A 12,378-nucleotide genomic window follows, 5' to 3' on the forward strand; every position below is an offset into this window, starting at 1 on the left:
CTCCTCCTCCTGAGATATCATGCTGAGGCTGTACTGCTGTCTGTACAACCGTTTCCCCACTTCCAGTTTGAGCAGTTTCCAGGATTAGGGAGACACTGGGAATCATATATAGCTAGGTTGTTGGTGATGTTGATCTTTCCAGAAACTGTTGGCTGTTACATCTGTGAGACACATGAACCTATTTTGAACCCATACAATGAGGAGTTGCTATTATTTTCCTGTGGGACCAGTGCAATGCAATGAGCTCAATACATGCGCAGCTCAATATTGACCCCTGCATTCTTAAAGTTTCTGTTTGCTACACTGTACAAAATGGCACTTGATGTGCCACTATTAGAGTTCTTGATCTGCTAGCCATCTATTTTGGGTGGAACCTGTAAGATGCCACATTGTTGCAGTTCACTGAGCAAGATGTGAGTTCACTCCCAGCTCAGTGCATGCACAGTCCAGTTCCATAGACTTTGTCTCCCTACACAAAATGGTGCCCGACTGGCTCTTTGGGGGTGGAATGCGCTGTGAAATCCACCCTGTTCCCGCACTGCCCATCTGGGACCTGCCGCTCTGTCTCTGCTCTTGGTCAAATCAAACAGACCAGTAGGACTGGCAGTTCTTTGTCTGGGTTCACCTCCGGAGCTCCTGGGTAATGTCCCTTCCCAGCTGGTAGATGGTGCAGTTCTGACTGTTGGTGAAGTTCAGATTGCCGTTCACTGAATGCCACTGGGGTACTGGTCACTGCAATACCACATTGCTGCATCTACTGCTTTCCCGTGTCTGTCAGTCTAGAGGTGACCTTGTGCTAACGTTCTGTCCTCTCCTATGTCCTGGATGTACTCTCTCTGCTCCACGCTGGCTAATGTTTCTCTCTCTGTTTAAACATGTCCTCACCCTACTCTGCCAATACTTACAAAGAGAAGCAAGTAATGCAGGAGTTCAATGAATTTAAAGAATATGTCACATTGGAAATGAATCAAATGGAAGTTGATATATCAAAAATGAAGAATACAATGGAGCAAGTCAGAAGTACAGAGAAGAGTCTCCAAAATAGAAAGAAGGAATCAGAAGAAAGAATCTCAGAATTGGAAGATATTTCTTGTCACCAAGGGGAAACAAACAAAAAGCTGGAAGCAGAGCTGGATCAGGCAAAAAAAAGTATTCAAGAATTGAAAGACACTATTGAAAGGACAGATATAAGAGTTATGGGAGTCCCAGAAGGTGCAGAAAGAGAAGTTGTGTTTAAAAAGGTATTTAATGAAATATTAAAAGAGAATTTCCTTAATCTGGAGAATTATGAAACAACATCCAGGAGGGGCACAGAACTCCAAACAGGCTTGACTAAAAAGCAATCTTCACCAAGACACATAATAATCAAGCTCTCTTCAATTGAACATAAGGAAAAAATTCCTTAAATGTACACATGAAAAAAATCAACTGACATATAGAGGAATGGCAATTAAACTCACAGGAGATCTCTCACAGGAAACTCTACAGGCCAGAAGAGACTGGAGTGACATATTCCAGATTCTAAAAGAAAAAATTGTCGGCCCAGGATAACGTATCCAGCAAAGCTTTCTTTTGTCTTTGAAAATGAAATAAAATTCTTCCACAGTCAAGAAAAGTTAAAAGAATATACCTCTTCCAAATCTGCCCAACAAATGATACTTCAAAATGTTCTCTTGACAGAGAAGAAGAATAGCACTCACCAAAATCAAAGGCAAATGCGAAGAACATCTCAGTAAAATAACAACAGAAGACTAAACCAATGAACAACCCATTGCTAAGATGACAGGATCAAATTACCACCTATTTGTATTAAATCTGAATGTAAATGGCTTAAACTCATCAATCAAATGTTATAAATTAGTAGAGTGGATTGAAAAAACAAAACCCGTGTATTTGTTGCCTACAGGAGACATATCTCATCAACAAAGATCAGCAGAAAGTATATCTGTTGGATTTTGATTTTCTTTTTAAGTTTCATCTCTCAAAACTCTTACTAAATTCTTCACTGACTCATAGGTCATACAGTAGCATTGTTTCTTCAAGAAGGTTCTTGATTTCCTTTTTTATTTCTTCAGCGACACATTAGTCACTCAGCAGCATGTTATCTAACCACATGGCTTTTTCAATTTGTTCTTTCCTTCCTGTTCTTGATGTTGTAATGTGGCTTTTCATTTAAGAGGATGTCTAGTAACTGTGTAATGGAGACTGTCATATCCAAACGTAAGAATACAATGCAGTATGCATCTCTACCTTCCAGATCAAAGATCGACTCCCAATAAAACTGCTTATTTCTTAACAAAAGGGTGATCGAGTCTCTGCCATTGTTTATGGCCACAATGATGGACATATGACTGTGTATGACGTACTATAGTAATAATATAGTAGAACTTAGTGGTGGGAGAGGAAACTTGGGCAGAGGGGAAGGGAAATCCCAGGGCCTATTGAACTGTATCATAAAATGATAATCATGATGTAAAAAAACGAAAGAAAAAACTTAATTGAAAAAAGGCTATCAAAATGAATGAAGAGGACTGAACAGAGAGTGCCTGTATGTTTAACACTATGCTCATTATGAATAAATTTCCCTAAACTTCTGTAATTAACACTGGTCTTTCTACTTTTTGACATATTCCTGGATTTAGACACTGCTACAGACTAACGCTAAATAAATGTCACCCTGAGTGAGAACTACTGTCAGACTCTCCTGACATCAGCTAGATTCAAATTCGCATTGGCCAGCTGCTGTGGCTTTGTGTCTACTAGAAAATTCAAGTTCATTTTGAATTCCCATTAAGGTGGCATTAAGCATGTGGCCTCTGGGAAGAGTTCTCTCCCGAGGGCTTTGTGTTCCTGCTGGATTAGTGCCTTCTAGAAGGTCTGCAGGGAACCTACTGAGCTTCTTCAGGTCTTTCCTCATTCTCCCATGTGACCTCAGCAAGCAAAGCCCTTAGCAGACACTAAACACTGGCCTCTTAATTCTGTATTTTCCAGCCCCAAAGGTGTGGGAAATAAACATGTATTTGGTACTAATCGGCTCATCTCTGATGCTGGGCTGCAGCAATGCAAACTGCAACGCTGGTTATATCACTTTCATTGAAGGCACTTTGGATATAAAGTGCTAATGTAGAATCCAGCAACTCCTCTTCAGGGCATATGCCCGCTGGAACTGAAATTAAGATAGAAGGTATCTTCCCTCCCATGCTCAATGTTTTTAAGAGAAAAATACTTTTTTCCTCCTTGACTAGGAACTAGGGAATGAGTCCAACTCTTGCTACTTATATCCTTGTATTTAGTATTAAACTGGAGATAACAGCAAATATAAAATTGTCAGCAAAGTACGTAAAAGGCTTAAGAAAAAGTTAAAAAAAAAAGTTGCAGACAGTAAGATTATTCTCTATATAACAAAGCCTAAGATACATCCCCTTTCTCAAACTAATGAATTGGGTCCAGTGCAATAGCCTAGTGGCTAAATCCTCATCTCAGATGCAGTGGGATTCAATGTGTGCACCAGTTCATGACCAGACTGCTCCACTTTGCATCCAGTTTCCTGCATGTGGCCTGGGAAAACAGTTGAGGATGGCCCAAAGCCTTAGGACCCTGCACCCACATGGGAAACCCAGACGAAGCTCCTGGCTTCAGATTGACTCAGTTCCAGCTGTTGTGGCCATTTGGGGAGTGATTCAGCAGATACAAGATCTTTCTGTCTCCCCTTCTCTGTGAATCTGCCTTTCCAGTAAAAATAAACCTTTTAAAAAATGAAATAATTAAATAACAAGAAATAATAAATGAGTTTGTCAGAAAACAAAGTTAGTATATAAAACTTTACATTAGAAATAAAAGTTAAACACTCCATTTGCAGGAGTGTCAAAATAAACAAAATACATAAGAACCAGTTACACAAAAGAAACAGAACTTTACCCTGAGAAGTGAATATGTTGCTGACACAAGTTAGATTCATTGAAGAGAGACACATGCATGAGATAGCACAGTCCTGCTTCTGAAGGAATCCTCCAGAATTACTGAAGTGATAGAATGCAACTCTAGTCGCAATTCTAACACCTTTCTGTAGAAGTTGCTACATTACTTAATATCTTACCAAAAAATGTTCTAGTGATCTAGCTGTTGTGGTTCTGGCATAGGAAGCAAAAAGGAAAATGGAACAGAACAGGAAGTTCAGAAATATACTCATTTACATGGTCATGCAATTTGTACCAAAGATGCCAAAACAAGTAGTAGGAAAAAATAGCTTTCAAGAAGCAATATACAAAGACAGGAAAATTCATATGGGGTGGGTAGGAAATGAACTTCACCCTCCATCTCACATTCTAAATTAAACGGAATTACAAGACCGAATGCTGACTCATATATAAAATCAACTACAACTTGCACACATTTGTTGCTAGAAAATTTACCAGGCGTACTAGATTGGGGGAAAAAAAGGTATGATAATGTCTGTGAAGCTAAATACCAAGCAATTTCAGTACTAAGAATTTATCCAAAAATAATGAAAACATAAGGCCACAAAGTGACTTAGACAGTAAGATTTACAATGATTTAATTTTCAGTAACTGAAAACTGCCTAGGTAAATGTGATACATTCAGGTAAAGGGTATTATTCATCAATGAAAATACATAGTGACACAGGCACCAGCACACAGGAACCATTTATAGAGACAATCAAAAGCAGAAAACATGAAAAGATTCCAATACAAACAAAATTGATACTATTGAATGGATGTGCCAAGGACTATGCTAAATACTTTACACGAATAATCAGTCTTAATTTTCAGCTATCCAATTTTGTGTGACAAATGAAGTAGAAAAAATTCAGATAGGTATCAAGTCACACCTGCTATCAAAATTCAGAAGTGTGTTTTTTGGGAGCCTAGAACTTAATCTAACTTACAGAAAAAAAAATCACTAAATACACTGCATAAATGTCAATTGACCAAAATTGCAATGTGAATAGAAGACAAGCAAGGGGAAGGCATCTCTTGAGAATATCTAACAGAATAAAGGCCAAAGCCTGCTCCCCGAGCACTGAGGGCAGGACCCTGGCAGCACAGACCTCAGCGGCTTACCTTGGGGAACTGTTTCACAGGAATTAATACTTTCTGTCCCAGCTTCATGTTCTTATTAATCACCACATCAATGTACTTTTCTTCATCTTTGCCTTCTCCCTTTTGAAACTTTTCTATTTCTGTGGAGGCAAAAACACAGTCATGAGGTAGGTGACCCAGAATCATAAAGGCAGGCATTTCTGCTTAGCTCTAAGTGACAAGAAATCGAACACAGAAACACGGATTATTAAATGACTATACATTTTTAACTAATGACACACTTCCTGTTTTATCAATGATGCTTTGGAAATGGAGCAATGTATCTACTATACCTATATATCCATATCTATACGTACACACATGGACATGTGTCAGTCTGTTAAGTCAACTCTCAACTGTCTATCCTAGAGAGGGGAGTAATGGACCAGTATCCTGGAACAGCAAGTTAACCTGCCACCTGTGATCCCAGCATCCCCTGCTGGGAGCCCAACACTGCCCCTCTGCAGTGCCCTGCCAGTTCCAGTCCTGGCTGTTTCACTTCCAATCCAGCTTCCTAGGAAGACAGTGGAGATTGGCCCTGTTGGTCATGTGGAGGACAATGGCGGAGTTCCTGGCTTTAGCCCAGCCAGATGTGACTGTTGTGGACATTTGGAGAAGAAACAGTGGGGGCAAGGTATCTGTCTGACTGTCTCCCTCTCTGTTGCTCTGACAAAAAAGAAGGAAACGGGTAAAGAAAGGGAAAAGGAACTGTCCTGTGAAGCCTTCATTGCTCAGAGTAAGTAATGAAGAAAAACGCAGCAGCTAAGGTTCAAACAAGCAAAACTTTACTCCAATACAGCATGAAAACCCTAGGTTCTCTTCCATCATCCTACTTTCCCAACCAAATCAGACACCCTTGCACATGACCTAAACGAACTGAATGCCAACATTTTTATCCTGTGAGCTGTCAGTTTCCTCAAGGGATAGCAACACTCAATCACTCTCACCCTCGTAATCAATAACGCATTTTACACACAACTCTACTGCCACTCAGAAAATTTAAAAAATGTGCCACATCTCTACCCACACAGAAGCCCTGGATGAAGCTTAGCTTCAGCCTGGCCCAGAGACAGCTGACATGGCTGTTTAGGGAATGAACCATAGATGGAAGACCTGTCTCTAATTCCCTCTGCATCCCTTCCTTTCAGAATAAATACATTTTTGTCAAAAAGGAGAGGAGGCTTAGAAAAATCACTTCACTAACAGAATGGCCGAGGTGGGATCCTAAGCCCCACATCTTTCTGTAAACACAGCACGCCACCATAGTTGCTCAGATCATATTTTGTTTTATTACAATACCCTTAGAGAACTTCTGCCCTTCAAATGATGCTGTTCCCACAACTTATTCCAAACTATTGTCTATTAAATGATTGTACATGATCAGTAAGAAACTGTTACAATTTAAAGGACATTAACATCAGAATTCACAGCTTCAACTATAATTTGGTAAATCCCACATTTACTTACAAATACTGTAACTGGGAATACCTTCAGTGTGGGTGGAAGAGTAACAAAATTAAAAAGTGACACTTCTAAAAAGTGTGTATTTCATCTGCAGTATATGTACATGTATATCATAATAGCTTAGCTGCCTGCACTCTGGTGCTCTACAAAATATTTTATTACCAGAAAGCTCACATAAACGTAACATTCTATTTTCACAAAATCAGAATTTCAAAGACTTCTCCTTGCACCAGTGACATTTAACATTTTAAAGTAACACATAAACCCACATACAAAAGATTAAAAAGTTAAAAAAAACAATTATTACTTTACCTTAAAGTTTAAAACAGAGATATTTCAAGGGAACATAAAAAAATCTATATAAAATAACGAACTTCCTTTCCAGAAATACACAGTCCACCGGACAACCCTAATTTGGTAACACTTTCAACACAAACACAATTACTTAGAAGTACGAGCATTTAAGTCAGCCTTCAGTCAGACTGGCCTAATATTTCACTGGTTAAGGTTGATTTAAACACTAACAACAGTAGGCTGAGGTCAGCATTGTGGATCAGCAGGTAAAGTTGCTCCTATGAGGCCAGCCTCCCACATGGGCACTGCTTTCTGTTTGTCTGCTCAACTTCTCATCCAGCTTCCTGTCAAGGGCACAGTAAAGCATCAAAAGATGCCCAGGCATTGGACCCCTGTGGCCCACATGAGACCCAGATGAAGTCCTCCAGCCTTTACAGTAAACACACGCAGGTTTTCACATGTCACACTTTTATAAAGCACCACACAGTGACACAAAAAGCCCGAGCCCTCTCACTATGACCAAACCAACCTGCTTTATATGACAGATGCTTTATTTATCTCACGGCCTTGATCTCTTTCCAATTTGAAATGCAAACTAGCTAAAACACTTAAACTGAATAAAAGTTCAATGAATAATTTTTTCTTTCCTTCTAGACTGAGGATTGGTGATCAAAAATTGCTTGATGTTTTCATAAAATAGAATACAATACACAAAAATGGGAGATCATACAAAATGATCTAAGGAAAAAAAACAAGAATTCTTGAGATAAATGTTTAATACTTCTTCCTGTGCCTCACTGGACATGTCCGCTTCCAGCCCTTCCTGTCTCCTCTGATCACTGATAGAAGGAAGATATCCGACATCCACCAGGACGTCTGTGACCCCGTTCTTAACTACAGAAGACCAGCCAACAGAAGAAATCCACATCAGATTTTGAAAGTCAAATGCAAAGGGGATTTGACTTCAACTAATCCCCAGATTACATTTGGTATCACACTGTTTAACATACCAATTCCATCTCCCTGCTCAGAAATAATCAGCAAGCATGTGATCAATGTTTTAGATACTGTTGGGGATTAAAATGCTGTTTTCAAAACAAGGGCATATATAAAATCATTATATATGTACGATTATATATGATTTTTATATATATATATATCAATAAAATCTGTTCCCAGTATCTATTTTTTTGTTAGCCCTACTTTTCTTTCAACCGTGGTCCCATATGCAGTGGTAGGCTTGGTCCAATACGCAAAGCTAAGCAGTGGTATCTTCCTTTTTGTAACCTATCCAATATATAAAAATCTACTAATCCTCTAAGAAAAAGCCAATCAATCATTAAATATAAGCAAAATTTCCAATATAAAAATACTGGTGATGTGACTGAATCTGCTTCATGTCTGACATGTATCACACACACACCTAATACTAGTATTTTCTTGTCTTGGCAACTTCATTTCTAGGAATTTACCCTACAGTTATATCAGAATCAATATGAAATAGTAAATACGGTTATCTACTATAGCCTTGTCTTTCACAGCAAAACACCAGAAACCTTCTAAACGTCTAGCAAAAAAGCGCTAGTGAAATAAGCTGGTATATAGCAATGATACAATGAAACCACATACAAGTAAGATTTCCAACAAAATGAAGAAGCTCCTCAGGCTCTGTCAGCTACACTGCTTAGTCAGAGCGCGCACACACAGAGGCATAAAATAGTGTAAGATAACTAACACATGTCCCTATTCATTCTCCATCTATATGACTGTCTTTTCTCTCTGTAAATCTGCCTTTCAAATAAAATATACAAAAAAAAAGTCCATACTACCCAAGGCAATGCACATAATCAATAAAATCCCAATCAACATTCAAAGAAAGATATTTCAAGTGTTTTGAGCCTCTGCACCATATGGGAGACTTGGATGATCCCCTGGCCCTTGACTCGCCTGAACCAGCCAAGTCCATTAAGGCCATCTTTGCAGTGAGTGAGAGGGTGAAAGATATATCTCCCCTCTTACCTCACTCTCTTTCTCAGAAAAAAATAATGTAAAAACGACAAAAAAGAGTTGGATGTATCACAATACCAGTTTCAAGGCATATTACAAGGCTGTTTTAATCTAAACTGCCTGGTACTGGTATAAAAACAGATCATGCAGAAAAATTAAATAGAATAGAAACCCCAGAAACCAACCTATGCCTCCTCAACCAAATACTCTCTCACAACTGAGTTAAAAATCATTCCCTGAAGAAAGGATAGCCTCTTCAAAAAGTTCTATGTGAAAAAATGAATTTCCATATGCAAAAGTTTGAAACAAGAACCACAGTCCCACACTGTACAAAAATCAACTCAAAATTATCAAGTATTCTACTTAAGACCTGAAACCATTAAACTACTAAAAGAAAACATAGGGGCAATTTTGCGGAACACTGACTTAAGCAAACACTTCATGGGTAGATCCCCAAAAGCACAGGCAATAAAAGCAAAAACAGAAAAATGGAATTATGCTCACACAGAAAAGGAAACATCAAAGCAGAGTGGAAACCAACAAAATAGGGGAAAATATTTGAAAAAATGGCAGCAGATAAAAGATCAATATCCAGAATATCTAAGCAAACTCAAGAAAATCAATAACAAACACTCCCATTAAGAAACAGGGCTGTGCCAGGCTGCAACACCTGCCAGCAAGAGCTGAGGCTGTGGGTGGGCCATGTCATGCTGGATCAAAGCACCTGCAAGCACACACAAGATCTGGTGCTGGGAAAAGGGCTGCCAGGGGAATTCTGGGGACTCCCCTGCTAGGCTGGAGCTCCCACTGGTGAGTGTGAAAGTCAGGGCTGTGGGCAGACCAGGCTGGGCAAGTCTGTGGCACCCCACTGATATGTATGTAGACTGAGTCTGGTGTGCGCCAGCCCCTGTGGTACACAGGAGAGACAGAATAGGTATGGGACAGGCCAGGCTAGGCAACAGCACCAGCTGGTATGTGTGAGGACTGGGTTTGTGGTGGTTTGGGCTGGGCTGGGCTGGGCTGGGCCATATCACCCACTGACTCATGTTGATATGGGACTGGGGAAGAACTGACCAGGTACCTGCATTCACCAGTATGTGTGCTGACCATTGTAGACACAGAATGAACCTAAAATCCGCATTGGCTGGCTCACACAAGAATCAAGTCTGAGGTCATCCAAATGAGGTTTCGGGGGGCCGCTCAAAATATACCGCTGGACTCAGACCCCAGCCACTGGGAAAAATCTTCCTGTCTGTGGATGCGCTAAGGTTGATAGCCACTCTAACTGGGGTGAGGTGGCATCTCACTGCAGTTTTGATTTGCATTTTCTTGATGCCTAGGGAATCTGAGCACTTGTTCCTGAGCAATCTGAATTTCATCCTGTGACACCATCTGCTAAGTTTATCTTTTAACAACTCATACATCATCACAGAACAGATTTTAAAAAGATTATGATAGACAAGAATGATTCAAGAGAATCAAATGAGAATAAATAATTTCAAACACCATTTAGATTCTGTCAAACGTTTTAAAGATATATTTTATTTGACTCACAATTGTGCATTGGAAAATAATCTTTTAAGGTATGCATACAACTGTATGATCAAATGGAGATAATCCACACACCATTACCTTGTATCTTTACCATTTCTCTGTGCACAGAACATATGCAAACCTCTTCCGAGTACCCTTGTCCTACTGTGCTACAAAACACCAGAGTTAATTCCTAACTACGTGTAACTTTCTACCAGTTAACATCTTCTCCCCATCTTCAACCTATCCAACCTTTAGTATCACTATTCAAGCTTCTTAGACCTCAATAATAAGTGAAATCATGTTGTTTTTCTTTTTGTATGTAGTTTATTTCACTTAACATAATTTCCCCCAAATTTATCTACACTGTCACCAATGACAGGACTTTACTTACGGCTTGGTAATATCCCCCTGAGTATATACTGGGTAATATCCCCCTGAGTATATACTGGGTAATATCCCCCGGAGTATATAACATTCTTTGTCATATTGTTATCTACCTGTTTATCATTTAGGTTCATTCAAAATCCTGACTGTATTGTGCACTGCACTACAATAAACATGAAAGCATAAGTATTCTCTGATTTGCTGATGTATCTTTTGTATATACATTTAGTGATATGATTACAGGGTCAAAGGGTAGATAATTCTATTTTACTATTTTCAGGAAACTTTATACTATTTTCCATAATGATTGTCTTAAGAGTTCCATTTTTTCACTTCTCACCAACACATGCAGTGTTTGCCATTTTGATCTGTTATTTTATTTCTTCTTTAACTACAGGCAATTATTTACCAAACAAAAGGCACAGCAGCAGAGAAAAAAAATAAGTCATGGTCATTCGCTATCTTAGTAAGATATAAATGTATACTTTAAATAAGAAGGTCAAAAAGATCTTCAGAGATGAGGTTACTCAATTTTGGTGCTAAACTAATAATTTGAATGAATGCAGAAGTTTAACCACAATTTTTAAAATAATAAAGATCAAAGAGTAGAAATGAGAGATTGGAACTTACTAAAATTAGTAAAAGTAAAGTAATGAGTTGAATAATTACTGTACTGTCATCACTATATTGGAGGTCTTACATAAATTTAACCCTCATAAGTTCCCAGAATATTAAGAAGTTACTCACAATCTCTGTTTTCCCTTAAAGCTAGTAAACCCAGCTTAACACCAGAGGTCATAGTCTCTCAAAGGATTTGCTTCTTCCCCAAAATACCACAATTTGGCAAAAATCAGGATAAAAACACAAAGGGAAACCTGTGATGCAACAAATTAGCCAACCAGATTCAATTTTGCCTCACAGAACTATAAGGACTTCTCTAGATAGCCAATGACAGCACTGATGTTCCTATTCATTGCTAAATATTACAGGTACAAAGAGAAAAACATTTAACACATGTGCACAAGTGTAAACTGATTTCCGACTAGCTGAAGTACACACCAGAAAACACCACAGTGAATGAGGTAACGGTGCTGTAACACAATATGGTAAACATGACAAATGTCTGGCTCACCTACAATTTTACTGGTCTTAATGGTGAATACTAGTACACTTCTTTTCTACTGAGGCATTTACCTCTGATACTAAGGAAAGAACTGAAATAAACAGTGAAATCTGTTGAAAAGACTGGATTAGTTTCTACTTATATCATCTGAAGGACAGGCAAAAAGATGGATGCAGTACTGAGCAACAAAGGAGAATCTATGCCTTTCTAAAGACTACAAACCCTTAGCTATTCCCAATGACTAGGGATTATTATAACCGAACAAATTTAACAAATAAATCAGAGAAAAAGATAAGCAGTGCCCTACATTAATACACATGAACAATGAATTAAGTCAGTTTCTATCTGAAAGAGGAGACAAAAATATTTACAAAGACTGAAAGGAGGAAAACCAACTTTTTAATATACCTAAGGGTTAAATCACATTTCTCACTTTTAATTGCAAACATCATTAAGTATACTGCAAAAGAC

The 12,378-nt window shown here is 38.6% G+C and overlaps 1 protein-coding gene across 2 annotated transcripts in view; it reads right to left on the reverse strand.

Annotated features, from left to right (window-relative positions):
• KHDRBS3 (KH RNA binding domain containing, signal transduction associated 3) overlaps positions 1 to 12,378 on the reverse strand; it is a 161,288-nt gene that overhangs the window by 99,484 nt on the left and 49,426 nt on the right. For both annotated transcript variants that reach the window (XM_058668454.1, XM_058668453.1), the window contains exon 2: positions 5,082 to 5,200. In XM_058668454.1, the coding sequence (XP_058524437.1) occupies positions 5,082 to 5,200 (119 nt within the window). The remainder of the gene's footprint in view (positions 1 to 5,081; positions 5,201 to 12,378) is intronic.

This window comes from Ochotona princeps, chromosome 9 (genome assembly GCF_030435755.1).
Source record: "Ochotona princeps isolate mOchPri1 chromosome 9, mOchPri1.hap1, whole genome shotgun sequence".
Classification (NCBI taxonomy): domain Eukaryota; kingdom Metazoa; phylum Chordata; class Mammalia; order Lagomorpha; family Ochotonidae; genus Ochotona; species Ochotona princeps.